General features: G+C 36.7%; 1 protein-coding gene across 1 annotated transcript in view; it reads right to left on the bottom strand.

Moving 5' to 3' along the window:
* LOC306842729 (multiple epidermal growth factor-like domains protein 11) overlaps positions 1–17,421 on the bottom strand; it is a gene marked incomplete at its 5' end in the record, with an annotated part of 93,082 nt that extends 75,661 nt beyond the window's left edge. Inside the window, 4 exons of the mRNA XM_079373762.1 lie at positions 6,331–6,423; positions 13,181–13,281; positions 13,810–13,911; positions 17,306–17,421. Of these exons, the coding sequence (XP_079229888.1) occupies positions 6,331–6,423; positions 13,181–13,281; positions 13,810–13,911; positions 17,306–17,421 (412 nt within the window). The remainder of the gene's footprint in view (positions 1–6,330; positions 6,424–13,180; positions 13,282–13,809; positions 13,912–17,305) is intronic.
* Between the last annotated feature and the right edge of the window lie 3,309 nt (positions 17,422–20,730).

The raw sequence follows: 20,730 nt of genomic DNA, 5'->3' as shown, positions 1-20,730 counted from the left end.
AGAAAAAAACAAACAAAAAAAAAAACACGGAATTTGGAGAAAACAATTAAACAGAATTTGGGAAGTTTTATAGGGCCCTTTAAAACTAAAATATATACTAATTTAAATATGTGTAAAATGTAAAGAAGAAAAACCCTTTTAATAAGGTTGAAAAAGTATTTTAAAAAAAGCTGATATACAGTACAGCTAATACCAAAATAAAACTCATTGATTCATTAATTCATAATTAAATCATAATAGATCTATAAATCATTATTAAAAAATAAACATATTAATTTAACGAAAAGTGAAATCAATGAATGGCTGTGTCACCTGCACTGCAATTACCTTTCCAATTATTCCAAAGGTGTACAGTGGGGTTCAGGTCACGCTTTGTGCAGACCAGTCAAGTTCTTTCACACCACACTCTGTAAACCATTTAGTTTTGCACCTTATTTTGTGCACAGGGGAACTGCCGGTCATGCTGGAACAGAAAGGTATTCTACTAATAACAATGGCTGAAAACTCATTGATTAGAAGCAGATTTACACATACCTTTCGGCCACCATGTAGTGTATATGCAACACACACACATACTGACCTCAAACATAAAATTGCTCCACATCTCCTTCCCTCACTCTCTTACATACACAGAGAACCTCACACAAACAAAGCCAATAAAGCTCTTATGAGTGTGAGCTGAGAGCACTTCCTGGTGCGGAGTGTCTGTATGTGGAGCTTTTGAGAGCACAGCAGCAGCAGTGCTGAGAGATTAAAGGAGGCAAAGAGAGGAGAGAGGGATGAGAGAATAGGGAATGAGAGAATGATTTATTTAACTGCTTTGTAGATGACAGAGGAGAGTCGGGCGAGAGTGTGTCCTTCTTTCCTGCCAACTTTCCCTTCTTGCCCTCTGTTGAACACTGAATAGGTCTTCGATTTCTTTGTGGTGTTTGCTCCTTCCATGTAAATTTTCATCTCTGCCTTTTTCCCTCACTCTAATCACACCATCCATCTGTCGCATTTAATTCAATTCAGTTAAATTCAAAGTTCAGTTCAGGTACGTTCAATTCACTCTCTCCCTTTGACGGCGTATCATGTCAACGTACTTGTGCGGATCTGGAATGGCACCATCTGTTTGAGGGCCTCTGTTGATAAATGAGGTGTCGTGAGCAGGTGAGCCCCGAGGCCCCCCACGACCCCTTCCCTTCCACTTCGCCTTCCTTCAAACCAGCGCACATTTCTTTCACATCGTCACAGACTGCACTAATGCGGAAAAATTGGCTCCTAAACACTTCCCAAGACAACTGCCATTAGAAGTCATTAGTTTAGAGTGCGCTGCATAACTACCATCACAATCTGGCTCAACCAAACAGTCAATCTGAGGGACTGCATCACAGTACGTACATTCCCATCTGAAATGAATCATTTGAATAACAGTGTAGAAGATAAAAGATAAGTGAAGTGTTAAAAACAAGCACCGGTTGCTATGATTTGTACATGAACACAAATCAGACATAACCTGTCACTCTTAAACTGCTTATTTTCACCTAAAATGAAATAATGCTTTGCTCAGTTGCCAATAGGTCCTGCTGTTTGTTGCCATGGCAGTCAAGCTGCCACAGAACCTGACAATAATATTCTGCAATGCAAATGTATCTATGTCCCACTGGGCAATGTGGGGGAAAAAATCAAGATATATTGTGTAACTTCACAGAGAATCTCATTAGCACTGCATACAGTTCACTTACAATTTGCAAAAACATTCTAAAATAATATTTACAAGCATTTAATCTACAAACAAATTTAGTAATTTGCCCATTTATTTGTTTTATTTCAATAAATACAGTATTTAAAGGAATTAATTTTACTGAAAATGACAGGCAAGGCAAAATAAAATGTAATATATTTTTTTAATTATATATATATATAATCATTTAAAAAACAAAAAAGCAAAATATAAGATCAAAGTAAAGCTGTCAAGATTTAAGTGAACATAAAATGAAGTGAAAAGATAAACGGCCTGAAAACTTTTCTAACTTTTTGATGCCAAGCATCTACAAATGTGAAAAAAACAGCATATTAGAACAATTTCAAAGAATCATGTGAGACTGAAGACTGAAATAATGTCTGCTGAATCAAGTTTTGGCATCACAGAAATCAATTACATTTATAAAATATATTAGATTATAATATAATTATATTAAATTAAATTACCCAATATACTGTTTCACTGTATTTTTTATCTAATAAATGCAGCTTTTCGCTGTCCTCTGTTTGAAAACCCCTAGCTTACAAAATATTACAGTATTGCTTGTGTGTTGAGCGTTCTAAGTGCAAGGTAAATGCTTTTTGTCCTGGAAACTGTGCAAACATCAAACATAACTAGAACATACATCTACATCGGAAACATACATCTACATCGGAACACCTACTGTATAGAGACAGCTTTTTTTCAGCCTCCCCATTTCAGACTTTCACTGCATGCCACTGCTTCAAACGCTGTCCCATTCCCTGAACAGACAGATTTGATTGACTGCACTAAATCAGAATAAAATATATATGTATGTATGTTGATGTGGGTGTAGCACTCATTACCATGTTTATTCATATTTAATAAAAGCTTTGTGCCAATCTGGCATGCATGTTTCAGGCCATAATGACAAGCTAGAGACTGATGAAGATGTAGCCATCATAAAGACTGTAGCTGCTGAGATACTGTATCAAAACCTATTACACAACATCCATCCTCACCCCAGGCTAATCAATATGGAGAAATCTGTAGATGCATTCTGGAAAAAACTCCCCAAAATCAGCATTCTCTTTGGTCCTCCAGTCCACCATTAATTCTCACGCTTTGAACAAATTATCAAATAGAATGAAACTCTGTTGCCAAAGCAGCAGAAATAAATTTGAGACTGGAATCTTAAATAGACTGCGTGAGACAAGTGCTTCACTGTAAGAGCATAATTCAGATTTGTGTGAAAGCCTTTATGTCGCTGATGACCTTGCAGTGACTTTTAGCACCTGAAGCTTTTGGGAGGGTCCAAGGTTATATCTCACATTTGCAGTCTGACAAACGTGATGGCTACATTGTCTTTAGGCAATGGCAGATTGACCTCAGCGGGAGTGAAATGACAGGCTTCTTCTATTCACCTCGCTCCCTCTCTTTCTCATTCTTTCATTTAATTTTATTTTTATCCCTTCATCCTTGCGATAAGCTCCACCTTTCACTTTTCATTTCTGACCCAAATAGCAGGCTACTAGTGGGTGCTGCTCCAGTAACGCTGGCCAGCCTCTTTGATGCTGCTCCAGAGCGTCAGCGCAAAGCTCGTCACTTCAACTCTCAAGCTCTTCAGTTGCCCAAAAGCAGCTCTGTTTTTCACAACCACATCATCCCTATTGCTTAGCATTATCCTATATACTCCATTCATTCAGAATGCACATAATACTCGGTTTTATCTCACTCTCATACCTTCTCATTGACTCCACCGGCAGGCATTTGTGCCGGTGACCCAAAGCCCTGATTGTGATTAACGATCTATGACTATTTGTCTCTGTTGGATCGCAGGATCCTCGAATGTGATGACAGAATCCACCCCAGGACAGCCGATGCTCACAGAGAGAGAGGGAGAAGAGAAATTTACCTTGAATGGCAAAAAAAAAAAAAAAAAAAAAAAATGATGCACCATTTATGTACGAGTGAAAAAAGAGGTCAGATTTAATTTAAAAATTGGCTCCCATTCCTCATTTCTACAGATGAAAGCTCATAAATGAAAAAACCTGGCCTAACGCCCGGTATGGAAATATTAAAGTTATGAATAATGCTTCTGTCTCAATCACCAGGTCTGTTTTAATAAGGTGGATTAGTACAGAACAGCACCTGCTCAGAAGAATGCATGGTCCTCAGACAGAGACACCCAGGGGAGGATCTTGAGCTTCAGAGGTGGATTCCTTTCCTCTGTTGCCCACGAGGAACCCTGCTAAAACTAACGAGTAAAGTTCAATATAGAAAATCGGTCTAGGTCATTAGTGCCGGTTGTGTCTGTGCCTCCTTCGCTGTGGCCGGTGCCTCCGAAAGAAAGCTGGTGATTTACAGACTGCTGGTAATCATGAAATGGCTCCTTTGTTAATGAAAATGCCCATAGATCCATACACAGCCTTCTGCAGCCATCATTCACTGGTAAATATGGGCAGCGAGTGAGCCACAACCAAGCCGACAAGCCAGAAAAATTAACGAATCGGGTCAAAACACACGCCTTGAATGAGAAAATCAGCGTCATGTACATTGACGTGGGCTTGCACATCAGTTATCGATGCTGAAGCAAAAACGACTAAGGACATTAACGTGCCTACTTCAGCACAGAAATTTGCGCCCCTGCTGTTCTTCACATGAAAGAGCTTTAGATTGTTGTCCCTCTTTCCTTCAAGTTCCTCAACACATAAATATTAAACAAGTCGATATCTCTTTCTCTCTCAACCTCTAGTCTCTCCTACTACCTGCTTTTTCATCATTTAGTTGATGAGAGAGTGAATGTCGATGGCTTCCTATTTTGTCTGGCAATGTTTCAGCCATTGAGGTAAAGGCCTGTTAACCAATTCATCTTGAGGATCCAATGACAGTCTGTTTGTTTTTCACATGCAGATTGATTCCACACTGTGCACTACTTATCATTTCAATTATGATAAAGACCATTTCACCAAGTACTGGGGCAAGAAATCCATCTATCCATTCACCAATCCACCCACCCCATCCATCCATCCATCCCACCTCCATCAAACTATCAATCTAGCAATCAACCCATCTATTCATCCATCCACTCTTCCATTCATTGGTCCATCCGTCACCTATCACCCTGACTAGCTTTGTATTGAATAGGGTTGGAACAACTAGTCAATAAAATTGATAAACAATAATCAAAATAGTCAACAATGAATTTAAATTAGATTTTAAAATAGCAGTAGTAACAGCTTTACAATAAAAAACCAATGAAAAAATAGCAGAACATAAAGCAAGAGACAACATACATTTTACTGTTATATTGATTTTTCAGAACAGTTTCTAACATTACGCAAGCAATTGTTGCTGTCATTGCCAAACTTTAAATACTTCACATGACAAGCTTGTCAATCAAACAGAGAAAAAAAGCACAATTATTTTGGACAAAACAATTCATCATTGGATTTCACATTTAGGTTTTAAATGAACCATAATTAATTTTAATCCTATATGTGAAGCAAGTAATTTGATGGTATAATTGTGGTCTGTATAATGTATGCAAAACACTGAGTGGAAATAAATGTGTAAAATGAATGATACAAAAAAAAACACAGTTTGAAAACAGCCAGAATCAAAATAACCATTAAATTCTTTAAATAAAATTATAAATAAATAAATTTAATTATATAAAAGCCAGAAAAAGATTTTAGATTTTAAAAATCATGATTATTTTAATATGTATAAATAACCATTAAATAATAAAAATAAATTATAATTTATATATATACATACACACACACACACACACACACAACAATACTGAATTCAGTATTGTTAGTAGGCTTCTGGTAAAATTGTTGAAGTGTTCATCTTGAATGCCGCTGTTATAGATTTAAGGCAATAAAAAAAAAATATTTTAAAACGCCTCCTTCTCAAATAACAATTCAAGTCCTCATGTTTATTTATGCAGTGAAAAGCGTATAAATAATTAGTGATACAGTGTGTAATTAGTGATACGACTGTTCATTATGCCTCAAACGTCCGTCTTGTATAAATTTTGTCTAGGCTTAATGCCATTTGTTAGGAACAGTGATTCTTTGCGGCAGATTTCCGTTTAAAAAGCTAATAAAATACGTAAACTAATTTTTCAACTATTTTTTTTGTCTAATTATTTACATATGTGGCAAGTAGCTATGTAATAAGCGGGATAATACACTATCCTTTACATATTAAAATTAAATGTGTGTGTGTGTGTGTGTTATTTATTTATTTATTTTGGCATTACACATTTTTTGTGCACAATGTTTTGGGTACAATTAGCAAATTGGCAAAACATGGAACAATTCCATAGTCTGAGAAATAACTAATCAAAATAGTGTTTTTTCCTCCCAGAGCTTTAGCAGAAAAGTAACTTGTTAATGCAACTGCATAATTGCACATCTCATTCGTCCTTCATGATTTCCAGCTTTACTTTTTAATACAGCTGGCAAAAGAAGAGAGGGGAGCGAGTAAGTGAGAAACATGGTAGCTTTGCAGTGGCGTCTGGGGACTGGTGCAGCCATTAACTATGTGAGAGTGAGAGGGCCTTAATGAAGTGAACTGTGCTCTCAGAGTTAATGAGAGAGTGAACTCACCACTAGAGCAGTCCAGTCCTCCCCAGCCTGGCTCACACTGACATGTATCAGGAGACACACACCGACCATGGGCACACTCCTCAGTACACCGTGCTATCAGAGAGAAAAGAACAGGAAGACAAAGAATGCTTTAAACACAGCAGAAATAGAAAAGGATTCTGGCAAAACACTTTGCAGAGAATAAATGGAGCTTGAGGTCCAAACACAAATAAGTTGTTGGATGCATCTTGCATAAGACAGGAATGTGAATTAGCACAGGATGCTATCCAGACACTGTAGGTCTGAGCCTCCCGCAAGACATCATTTAGCCGCCCGCAAATGTCTGCTGATGTGCTGATATGGAGGATAATGACTACACTGGCCATTTTCCAAAGATGGCTGTCACCGATGCCTCCTCGCTAGTGCTGTCGAACACAGAGCAAAGCCCTTCTTATGGTCGCACATTCAAAATGCTCACTCTGACCAAAAGCTAAACGATTTCCTAAGAGATTGAGCCCTTGGTCAACATCTCAGTTTATCACACGAACCGGTTGTTCTGTGCAAAACGAGCCGACGTAAGCAGCCACAGCCACAAGGAAACAAGCTGTAAATCCCTCCAAATTTGATCAGCCTGCACTTTGCCACAATACTCTAAGGCAGCGCTAGCCAGCCTTCATGCTGTTTACGAAGTGTGCAGTTTTCTTGATCATTCCTATTGAACAACACAGCATCCAATTGATTGTCTATAGCATTAGTATTCCTGCCCGGGCCCTCCTATTCGGTCAGATATTTGGATTCAGACAAGTAATAAAATGACCTACATGGAGTTTTTGCGAGTCTTTTTTATTTTTTATTTTTTAAGGATGATGAAAAAGATGAATTAGAGGGAAAATACATAGGCGTTAAGCATGAATAATGCTTAAGGGAGTGAAGGTCACCTGGCCAGCAGGACTCAAACCGACAGGCTCTTATCGGAGTCAGGAAACAGTCGACCCCCAAAGCTTCTGTAACAATCCACTTTGATTGGAATCAGCATTAACTCTCCAAGTATAGGCAGAAGAGAGCATGTACTTCTAGAGATTTTAGCGTGAAGAAGGTAACAAAAAAGTGTCAGATGCTATGGTATGCCCTTATCTTTGACCATGAAATATGTGAAGGTTGGTTCTATAAATAATGGAAAGTTAATGTGGCCGGTCATGCATTTCGTTGAAAGAAACCTGATAAACACAATGTGATGACCAGCATTTATCTTGTCTGGTTAATACGCATATTATGATTCTCTTGGGAAACAGTGAGAGAAGTCTTCCCTAACCTTAAAGTCTTCTAACCTAAACAAACTCAAAAGGTAATGAATTCAGGTTCTCATAAAGTGTTATGCAGCAATACATTGGAGTGTGTGTTAATCTGAATAAATAAATTCAGAGTGAACTAAGGGATTGGTACTGGCTACTTCCCCCTCTTCTACGCCAATGTGTTCCTCCAAACCACACAAGAGCCACTCAGTAAGGAGCTATATTTCAAGTTCTGTCACGTTCACAGGAGCCCCGAAGTATGACACAAATCTTAAATGTCAACACTTCGGGAACAGTGAATTATTTTGGCAAAAGCTGCCCGCAGATTTTGTGGTGCTTATGATAATCTGGTTTTTACCAGTAACTTGTTTTGAAATATTACTATGCATTTTTATACGGAGGGAAAGGGCTGCAAATTTCTTCCATCTTTAAGTAACGAAAAAGAGTAAATGTTTATGCATTTAAAATGCACTGTACACGAATGAGGGTTTCTACTTTTATACCATGTGAAAAAATATCTTTAAACATAATTTTCACACTCCCACTAGTTTAATTTGTTGATCAACCATTAAATAACAACCATTAGTTATATACATTCATATGTATGTATGCACTAATAATAGAATAGTAACTAGAACAATTCTTCAAAGATCCAATAATATTCATAGTATTTACTTTGACTTTTCTTTTTTTCTTAGCACATTACATCTAATTTTATTATGGGGCAAAATTGTTGGTTGTGATAGAAATGACAGCACAGCTATCTGATAATAATGATAAAAATGGAAATGGATTTTCATAGCTAAAAAAGGGTTAAAAAAATCTACACCTCACAGCGAATGTGACCTTCACATTTCAAAAAGAAAGAAAAGCCAACACCATAAAAGTGCCAGAAGTTGTTTGTATGCAGACATTGCAAATTGCCTTTTTGGTTGAAAAAGTTGAGACAAGCCTCTCGGAATGAATCTAAACATTTTTGTGCATGCAAATAAATCACACTCATAAGAGTGAATTAATGTGTGTGCATGTTTTGATGCTGGCACACACTAAAGCTGGCTGCATTAGGTAAAGGATGAGGCAGGACTTGCCCTCATTCCAGGCCAGCACGGCTATAGATTATCGCTCTTTCAGCCTTCACCTGGGTCCTCAATATTGGACATAAGCACAGGAAGGGGATGGGAGAGAGGGAGAATCCCAAATACCCAGAGGATGGTGCTTAGAGCAGAAATGCTCCACACACAGAAAATGCTAAACCTGCCACTGGCAAATAATGCAGTATGGATTTACACAGCACTGAGAACCTGATATTCAAGCATGCCAGTTCTCCTCCGGCTTAAGAAAAAAGAAAAACCCTTCACATTTTGTGCTGACAAAGACATCAATTTGACTTCTTGAAATCAATGAAACCACGCAACGTGCTCAAAAGCGAGGTTTAAAAAACTCTGGTGATGAAATGATTGATTTTTGTTACAATCAGCAAATTCTGATCAGACAACAGAGACGAAATGCTAATTTGTCACATCTTTTCAGCAAATTAAAATTAATTTATGTAACGTAGGTGAAAGGATAAAGCGTGCCTTCTCCCGAGAGCTGAATTGATGTACGTGTCTATAATACTTCAGAAAATAGGTCCTGCATTTTAATTAAAATTCATTGAATCTTCTTCCTTCTACACAGAAAAAGTCTATGTCTGCAGGCTGTGGTGAAAAATTACGTCTTTCATTTTGATAAAAGGCTAATCTCATTACACACTGGCGTTATCATACCGTGTAACAATAGAGCTAATTGTAAATGTCATGCATTATTACACTGAATACTCATCAGGCCAAAGATTTAAACATACAGTTTGACAATCAGTCAATCATTTAACACATTAAATAATTCAAGGTTATTACTGTATGCGTCTATCATAAAGGATCTGCTTTATATCCTAGTACAGTGTATAAGCTTTTTAATAACAAACCTAAAACAGGATTTGGAATCAAACATCTAATCCATCATTAAAACTAAGAAGTGAAATCTACTTTGCGATGGTGCATGGGACTTTATTAGAGCATCTAATTCTCCAGTAAGAAGCTGCAGCATGCACGTAGCATCATTAATACTGCATCACTAACTATTTGAGACTCTTCTGACCAGATGGCGTAAACTGCTTTGGCTCCATGTACTGCTTCCTTCTGCAAAGAAAAGTAATTTTTGCTCAGTATGAGCAAGATCGCCTTCTCAACATTAAATGCACAATCCACACTTGCAAAAACAGTGCTGGTGTTATGAGAGGAACAGACTCACAGGCTTCCAACATTTACTACAGACTAAGTCCACTGACAGTTTGGGATTGATAGGAGTAGTGCATGCAGGTTAAATGACTCACATGATTCGGGCACATAAAACAAGAAAAAAGGTGTTTGATTGACCTCCCTATGGACACAGAATGTAACCCGCAAACATGTCGCCTTCAAAGCCACTAGGCTGTGTTGGTTTAGGCCATTAATGAATTATGCCTTTAAAATGCAGCCAATGCACTAGGGACTGATTCTACTAGGAAAGCAGCTCATAAAAGGCCCATATGAGAGGATAAACCCTGAGGTGTTCAGATTGAGAAGAAAAGCAAAGATCCACATACATGTAATGAAAATGGCTTTAATACCTTCTCTTATCCCGGTGAAGTGAACATAGCTAGTTCTACAAAGCTCTTAATCCTGCCAGTGAGAGCAGTAGGATTATTCACAGAGCAGATACAGCAAAAAACAACCCGAAAATCCACAGACCTCTCTAAGGTGACCACACCATTGCACAAAAACTCCTTATTAGACTTCTTGCTGGCACCACACATTAAGTGGTTAAATTATACCTGGAAATCAAATGAAGTCTGAACAAAAATGAAGGCCTAGATGAAAAAATATTTTTAACAATTTACATTTGTTTACATTGATTTTTAAGTAATTAATGATAGAATTTTCATTTTTGGGTGAACTATCCCTTTAATATCCACAATAAACAATTCTTCTGCCAAGTAATTAGCCTAAAATGTAGCATCTTGGTGCACGAACAACTTATTTGACCTATTTTACCAATCAGTGTTGGAACTACTCATTTTCATTTTGGTCAACTCCATGTTCAGCCACGTTTTAAACAGCACAGAGGCAATAAACATACCATGAGGTCACTGAGGGGAAAAACATTATGCCTACCATCTTCTCCACAGATGGTGTGGTTCCATTACAGCAACAACTGTTAACATGAAATTGTTGCAGCTATTGTGTGGTAATGAGAACATTATTGATTATTGTCATTGCCTTCTCCCACTCAGACCACCAGACAATGTCAAAACTGATCCCTATCCCAGCTGCACCTAATCCCATGGTTGTTAGCAGTGCCTTCAGGCTACAGACAGAGCTGGACACAATCCCACTCAATAAGGACAGAAACATGAGATCAACTTTATCTTCAACAGACCATGGTCACTTGCATTCAGCCATAAAAAAATTCCTGTTACTAAAGGTCATTGTTGAAACCTCCTCCTTTCTACAATGACCTTTAGTAACGAAAGAACAACATCTGGTGAACAAGCTGTTGATTTACAAGAGTGTTACAATGCATGTATTATTCTCTTTTGGCACTTATTGTTCAATATTATACATTTCATTCCAAAACATTCAAGAGGATTTGGTCATTTGGTCAATTAGTTTATAGTTCTTAGTTTAAGAATAGTGAACCCCAAAATAAAAATTGCATCTTCATTTACTCAAGCTCAAGTTGTTCTACACCTTTATTTATTTTCTTATTTCTCTGCCATTCAAAATGAAAAAAACTTGAAGAATGCTCATGCTGCTCTCTTCCACTATATTGTATTGTGTTGTATTGTATTAGGTAAAAAAATCAAAAAGTGGACCTTGGACATTGTGCTGTAAATTACTATATTATGTTCCACCAAAGAAATAAACAGGTCTCGAAAAACATGATGGTGACTAAATGACAGAGTTTTTATTTTTGGATGAATTAATCTTTTCAAAGCTAAAAAGAGAAACGGTGTGAGCAAATATATCAATTAAATAACTGCTGGAAATATCAAATTGCTCAATACCTGCTGTCATGAGAGCGAGGTGTGAAACCGTAAAATTAAAAATGTCCTTGGATCATAAAAAGTGTTTTCTGTGGCATATGTAAATGACTAGGCTTTTAAATCAAACTACAAAGACTGACAATGCCGGTTATGTCCCTGTGACACGACGACAGCAAAACAGCTGCTGGGTCTCATGGCTCGTTCCATGGTAAAGTGTAAAATTCTCTTTGATACAGTGAAATTAAAATTTAAATTAATTATGAATTAGTGTGTGAATTTATATAGCAGCATCGCAGGTTAGTAATCAGCATTCCAACAGTCCACAGCGTCTGCATCTCATCCTCTTCTCTTCATAGCATTGAACTGAAGTAAAGCTTTATGATTCCCGATGAGCTGAATATCACAGCAGCCCATATCACGACTTAATGTAGGCTGTTAATTTCTTTCATTCTCATGGGAGTTCATTTAAAACGCACAGGCTGAAGAATTACGTGACATTATGCTTATTAACGCCTAGATGTTTTAGTAGTGGACACTGAGTTGAGACCAAATACATTTATCATAGCCTTACATATTTAAAGCCTAAAAACATGGCCATAGGTATTAGTTTCATGCAGACATAGCTGTCCATAGTTAGCCATCCATCCAGAAACTGACATCTATCAGAAAGCCTGTCCCTCCCTCTTGTTAATAATGCCGAGTAGCTGTGAGGGCATCAAATCCCATTTGCTCTTAAGCTACATGTACTGATTTTTATCCTCTCCCTGGAGCTCGGTAAGACTGTCATTTACCTCATCACCTTGACACGGTCCTGTGCAAGGTCCTTTCACGCAGAGATTTTTGCATATTGTCAAACAACTGCTGAACCGTGTGAGCCAAAGGTCTGAGCTGACTGACAGGATTCACTCACTCGTGATTAAAACACATTAAGGAATAATGAGTCTGGCCTACACAATAACCAATCCTGAGAAACAAAACACGCATTTACAGTCTTGGCAGTGCCAAAAGATAATAAACTAGTATAAAACCTGACATTTTTGACATTCACTGCTCATAAAATAATCGCTAAAATCTATCATTCAGACCACAGCAAGGGAAAGTTGTTATTTCCTTAATTAGCCTATTATCTCCAGAACGGGAGGAATTAGGACAATGTATTTGCAGTGAATCACTCAAGATTCTTTTTTCGAAAAATGAGCGATAACTGAATGCTATTAATGCCGTTGTAATGGCGTACTGGCAGCGTTAAAACTGAAAATATGAGCAAACCCAATATGAGTAGGACCAGTAATGAAAGGCACAAATTATGCCTACAATATGCAGTTGCAAAAATGCCTCAAAGATAGCTGAGATTTTGATGAATGCACCCAGAGAATGGAGCAGGGTTCAAGGCTTAAGAGGACATCGCTCAAGCAGATGAATGCTTTTATTGTGCTCATAACCACTTGCAAGAAAGAGAAATTGAACTGTGCTGATTTAAGAGGAAATAAGCGAGCGAAATATGAAAGACACTCACGGACACACAAGTCTCCGCTCTCGAAGTAGCCAGGGCAGCATTGAGAACGCCGACGGTACATGGTCCTCACCCCACGCCGATAAGCTGTCTTGTAGCTTGTCCTGAGATGCAAACACGTACACAAACGTTCAAGAGAAAGCATGAACATCAATAACCTGGCAGATGAACTCCACAAGGGCAGAGTCACAAGGACATTATGGTATGCACCTAGCTACCGTTAGCTTTTCTATTTGTGTCTAATCCAAGCTACATCCTAGAGCTGAAAAGGGGAGAAATAAACATAATTAAAGTGAGTTAAGAAAAAGTTTTCATGTTCGGTGAAGGACAACTTGCCTCTGAATGCAACATTGCAGCACAGTGACTCATTGAACCCACAGCTTTTAGCCGGGACACTGACGATAAAGTCTTTAATGCAGCAATTAAAACCAATGTAATGTCGGATGACAGTCAAACAGCCATTTCCATCCCGACTCTGACCGCTACAATCACGGCTGGTAACATTAACACTTGGTAATAAAGACACTGGCACACCGGCACCTTGATTTTTATGTGTCTAGTAGGAGAGTGCTGCTTGTTGCCATAGAGCGGAATCGTGACAACTGTAGTTCAAAGGTCAGGGTCATGCTCACCTGTGTCTGGTGCATTTAAACCAATTGAGGATGTCGGTGCACCTGGTGTAGTAGATCTGGTCAAAAGGATGAGCGTAGGACTCCTGAACAGTCACTGCGTAGCTGAGAAAGAGAAAGACCAAGGAGAAATTTAAATCTCTCATGCTTATGTAAAAATCTTTTTTTTTTTTTTTTTGCTTTGTTGAAATAGATTTAGGTTCTCAACTCTTTAGACTTGAAGGCCGCCACTTGTCCAATACAATATTAAAAGGCCCCCATATCGAGGGAAAATACTAATACTTTTTCTGGAACTTCTGCTATAATTACGAACAATGCTTTTTTTATTAACAGAAACTGGAAGTGTATATATTAAATCAATTAAATAATGAATTTTGTGATGCTACAAAATTCAAGAATCTGATTTTGTATGTCCCAATAAAAATAATAGTTATTGAGGGTAAAATTAAATATGATTTGAGCATATAAAATAATTAAGGCATCCTATGGCCCCTTGCCACCCTCATAAGCCGCGGCTCCCTGGGTAAGTACCAACTGGGCCAATATATAGCTTACACATTTCTGCTGTAGGGTGCACTAAATGCATACATAATTAGTTTATTGTATATTAATTCATTTTGCTGAAATCGCATTGTAACAACTTAGCCTATATAGCGCAACAACATTCCCCACTATTAGCGGTGGGCGATATGACCAGAATCTTATATCACGATAAGAGTCATTGTATTTCACGGTAACAATATATATATCACAATATAGATATTTTTGATTTAAATAAGTCAAAATGATATCATATAAATGTCATAATTGTAGTTACCAGTGTAAATATCACAAAAACTAATACAAGCCTAAATTTAAAAAAAGCAAAACAAAAAAACCCTCAAGCTCACTGAAGACAAGTAAACAGTCAGTGATTAAATAAGAATAGGAAACTAATTACAAGCAATAGGACAAACTACAGTAGAACCAATGAATAAGAAAAGCTACATACATTGTATAATGTATAATAACACTGCATATTCTTCACTGTGTAAATTAAATATATATATTTCTTTATTTATACAAAAGTGATTTAGTCAAGAGCAGTGAGATTTTCTCTCTTTTGTTGTTTGATTAACATGAATGACAGACAGCAGGAATATTAGACTGCTGTCACTTTAAGAGCTGCCCAGATCCAATATAGTGTTACACGTGTTTTCTTTCTCAGCTGTTTGCTTTCACTTAAGACCTACTGTGTTTACGAGGATACTTGCAAAGACAAGCATTTTGACACATACTAGTGTTTGCATTTAACCATTCAAGGCCTATAAAGCAGCAAAAATAACTCAATAAATAATTTCAATACTCCCGAACTCTATGAGCACCATCTTTGGTCCTGGGCATTAACAGTGCAAAGTTTGAGCTTTTTTGTACATTTACATATTTGCATATACAGCAATAAACCTACACTAAGAAATAGTCACTAGAGTAAAAGCTGACAACTTGCCGTGGGGACCCCTACCTGAAATTGCCCAAACATGATTATGCTGCAGAGAAACAAAACATTTGCTGGTCTGAAGTCTATAATTAATTGTACCGTGAAGGTACTGTATCCCAAGAAACAAAACCATAAAATACTGAAATGTAATATTCAGGCAAGTATCCATCTATTTTGCTTGAAGTTCAAAACAATGTGTTATCTCTAATAACAAGACTAGCATAATATTTCCCTTTCAAAGCTACAGTAAATCTAGAAAAACAAGATGTGTTGTCTTAACTTCCTTGAAAAAACATTACAAAACTGTTGCCAACAAATGACATTAACGCTCCGAAATATTCCCTTTCAGGGATGCAGTGCTAAAACTCATTCATCTCTGCAGCCCTCTGTCCTCCTCTCTGCAGAGGCAATTGCTCCTGCTTATTTGTCATAACCGATAACACCCTTTACAAACAATAATTTTTCAGGCAATAGGTTCAGTCAAAACAGATTGTTCTGGTCAACTGGATGTTGTTCTGCCTGCTTTATTTTAGCAACTTATCCTTTTTATCCTTATCCTCTCTCTCTCTCTCCCTCCCTCCCTCCCTCACACACACACACACTACAAGGTTAATAATAAGAACATCAATATTGTTTTGTGCGTTTAGTGACTGAACCTAATACCTGTAGGCAAGTGTAACCAGATCAACACTCCCAAACACAATCCTTTACATCGCTTTAGCTGTGCCATTAAAAGTGAATACAGTCAATACAGGAACAAACAAATGTAAATCCCCTAAATCTCTGAGATAACAGAACAGAACTATACATTGTTTGTTTTTCGACTAATCCAAACAGCTCGTAACCACTTATATCCCACCTTATACAGAACAAAAGTTTATCCACTGTTAGTGTTATCCACTACATTTTCATCAAATATCCATTCTATTAATCTGTTTCATTCTGACAAGTATGCATCTATTACAAAACAACTTTTTATTTCAGCAATCAGTGTTGGGGATTCATCTAACTTGACACAAAATCAACACTATTTTGAAAAACTAAGCTACATAAAATATAGTTATATTAGTATTCTCACTTTTTATAGTACTAACATGACTTCATTTCTCTATAGCACAGTTGTTTAAAATAGTGTCATTTTTTTTAGTAACAAGCATTCAGCAAGTAGCAGGTGACTTGACAAACACAGTAAGTCGTATTTAACATCAAATTCAATTATTGTATTGGCAATGTATAGAAGGGCACTTAAGAGAATACATACAGTACAGCTTTTCCTTTCTGTCAGATGAAGCACTGGAAAGTCCAATGCATTCTAGTGAATCAGTTTGTTTGGACTGTTTGAATACATGAACCGATTCAAAACAACTCACCAATTCAAGCCCCACAAAATATTAAATGAAATGCTCATTGCAATGTATTCAACTCAGTTACATAAATTAGGGTGTATTCTAGTGTATTTGCTGTAAATGTATCTATTCAAGTTAGATGCAGTCACCCTAACTGAGATTGTCATATAATAGTACTACAAAATAGTAGCTTGGCTGTAGTTGAACGAATTTAAATTATGAGTAACCAGTGAGCAGCATCACAACATTGTTTTTAAAGTTTACAATGTAATTATATAATATATATATATATATATATATATATATACACTTAATTATTATTATTAATTTTTTGTTTGCAATAACAATACTATCAGTAGTAGTAGCAGTAGTAATATTTAATCTGAATATTATTATTATTATTTCTCATTAAGTATCAACACAATGTGCAATTTTTGTACACTAAATAAATTAATCAAAAAAATTATTCATTTATTTATTTCAGCCATTATTATTATATTACCGACAACGCAAACAATCAAACAGACATAAACCACTTCCCCGTTAAGTTACAATCTTCTTTTGACCAAAACATCCTTCTGGCATATCGGAGAGGAATAACTACGCTATGTGAATCCTGCAATGGATAAACGGAAGGTAAAACGGAGTTTAACACTGGAGAGTGCCCCTCTCTCACCTCTCCCAGTGACTGCAGACATTGGGGTCATCTGGGTTGAGGCTCCATGCGCTGATAATGAGGCCCAGAACAGCCAGCACAGGCAGGGCTAATGGGTAGGCCCGTACCGGCCCCATGACTCCTCCTGAGAGAAAGAGAGTGAGAAAAAGAGAGAGAGTGAGAGAGAAAGAGAAAGAGACAAGGACACTTTTTGTTCTTTATCATTCTTCTAAATTAGAGCCCTTGGAACATTCTTGTAAGTGCAGTGAAAAGAGATGACTTTTTAAGAATAATATCAAGAAATGTTACAGGAATTCGATAAGTGTGTGACCGTGTGTCTTTGTTATCAGCTGAACGAAATGGGTGAATAACCAAAAGGTGGTGGCAGATGGCTGATATAATGGTGTGAAATGTGTGTGCTATAGACTAATACAATTTAATTAAAACAAATGAGATGTACACAAACCCTTTTTTTTTACACAATATTTACTTAATAATCTCAAAATGTCCAAATATTGTGGGATTCATTCATCTGGTCTTTATGCACATTCAATTTTTGGGCATATTTGTGTGACTGTGTGTGTTCTGTAACACTTAGCACAGGATATTAGTCCCATGACAGTGATGAAGGACTCTTTAAGACCACACAGGGAGAACCGTTTGTTTAAACTGTCAAGATATTTCATTAGACACATGATGGGAGATGAGCATGTGTGTGATGAATTGACATGACAGAGACAGATGTAGAAGGGCACATGAATGACACACTGCTCAAGCATGGGCCAGCGAAGCGTGAAAGCACTGATTATGTTAAACGGCAGGGGGTATTCACAGAAGGACACAAGAACAACAGTTTGCTTGATTCTAGGCAACTCTAATGTATCTGATCAGAAAAGAAGCACTAATGCAACCGTTAACGTCCTGGTGAGGCGTAAGTGAGTGTGCTTGTGACATTTTTATGATATTGTGCTTTGTTTGGACTGTATACCTGATCTGTTAACAATTTGCATGACTTGTCTAATAAAACTCGCTTCACTCACTTGCCAACCTGACACAGGTCATTCTTGTGTGAGAGAAAATCAATATTGATTTCACTTCCACTATATAACAGTTCATTCAAAGGCAGAGACTGAAGTCATGTTCATTTCTGGAAAAAGGTTAATTTACACAGTCACCCTTTGAAGGCTTCGTATCATTCCACACTAGGACTGCAGCTGTAAGACATCTCTACTAGAGGAAAGCTGTTATGATATTCTGCTCAGCTGTACAAACAGCTGTTCCCTATAGTGAATCACTAAAATGACAGCTTGGAAGTTAAAATGATGCACACTGGTTTAATCTGTATTCCTAGATAGGTGGACATTTTGCATGCTTGCATAGACTTTGAAATGTACAATAACTTAAAAGATGCAAAATATTTATAAATCATCTGATGATTGGTCAGAACCGCAATTGCTAGAACCTTTACAAGGGCACCGCAGAACTGATTTCAACTGAGACACAACCATATAGCAGGAAACTTTACTCTTTATTGGCAATTTCTTCATAAATAAAATCCAAATTGAACTAAGAAACATTGTTAATGTTACAGTTGTTTACTGAACTGTGCGTTTCTATGCTGTGGTTCTGGAAAGTCTTTAGAAATCACACTGAACAGAATGAGCCTCAAAAGATTAAAAAAGATTTGCACGTGTATGAATTAAATTAACCAAAAGTCACACACTAAAGACACGGTAAAGAAAGTTCTTTTGAACTTTCTGTTCATGAAAGAATCTTGAGCAAAAAAGTATTACGGTTTCCACAAAAATATTTAACAGCACACAACTATTTTCAACTGTGAATATAATAAGAATTGTTTTTGAGCACCAATTCAGCATATTCTAATTAGCATATTAGAATAGACTGGAGTTATGGCTGCTGAAAATTTAGCTTTGCCTTTTCAAGAATTAATTACATTTAAAAAAATATTTAAATTATTTTAAATTAGGGCTGCCACTAATGACTATTTTTATTTCGATTAATCTAACGACTAATTTTCGATTAATCGATTAATCTAAACGACTAATTTCCTGCGAAAAAAATCAACAATTTTATATAAAATATTTTATTAAACCAAATGAAATCTAAATTTCTATGAAATCCTTTTTTCAAGCAAAAGTGAAGTGCAACATAAAGTGTAAGAAGCAAGTGTCCATCTCATAGTCCAAATCACTGAAATCCCAGTTCAGTATTATAGTGTGAGAATGACAACATATCCACGTGTTCTAGTCTAATAATAATATAATTATAAGCAAAAAACACTTTTTAAAGGAGTATTCACCAGAAATATTATTTACCAGAATTTATTTAGGTGAAAAATGTAAATGTGCAGTATTTCTGAAAAAAATACTTTTTTTAATATAAAATCAATTAATTGGAGATGCTTTTTATTATCAAAATTTAATGGAACAATTAAAATGGAATCCAGAAAATAATGGAAAACAGAATTTGGTATGGATAAAACTGTAAAACTCAATTAATTAGACAGGCTTTTATTGAACAAAACTGTTAAAATACATAATGTATTATAACAAAGGCCTGCAGGGGCGCCGACGGCCTGATGATTATTTTTACACATTACTGCAAGATCTAATCCTTGTTTAATATTGACCAAGCACCCTTTAATTCAAATGTCCACTTGATCTTTAATATTTGGCCATTTCTTTAGGACAGAAATGCTACAGCCGCTGTAATTAAATGAATATGTGGACATCAAACCGTGTAAACTCAGAGTGAGGGTTTGAGCTTTTATTTTGAAATCGTGATGTATTCTCCTGTGTTTGTGTAGATTTATAAATGATTTACCTTACAAATCTGATGAAATGGCGCACGTTGCGTCCCCAGATGAACGCTATAATAAACCTAAACTCACAACAACATGCAGAGATGGAGTATGAGACGCTCCACATGTAAATGATAACAGTTTCTGTGGAGCTACTGTGAGACGCACGAACTTAACCTACACGCATGTAAATAATTAAAGCGCTTATACTGCATCGCATATAATTATTTAATTAAATCATAGCGTTTGTGAATTCACAATTATGCTTAATTATGACTTTTAAATGGGTTTAATATATCATGCAGCCTTGGAAAATAGTCTAAAAATATGTTTTATGGATTCTCGTCCGTGAAATGCGCCACTTCCGGTATTTTGCCGGTTAGTCGACGCGAGCAAAATGAAGTCGACGATTTTTAATAATTGACTAGTCGCGACGAATCAACAAATCGCGACAGCCCTATTTTAAATTGTAATAATAACTCATAATTAGGGATGGGTATCGTTAAGGTTTTAACGGTATTACTACTCTTATCGATACTGCTTATCGATCCGGTACTTTAACGGTATTCTTATCGGTACTTCTTGTTTTACTTTGTTTCTTTGTTCATATTCTTACAGTATCTTA

Source organism: Barbus barbus (assembly GCF_936440315.1).
Source record: "Barbus barbus genome assembly, chromosome: 23".
NCBI lineage: Eukaryota > Metazoa > Chordata > Actinopteri > Cypriniformes > Cyprinidae > Barbus > Barbus barbus.
This window is presented reverse-complemented; position numbering and strand designations above follow the sequence as displayed.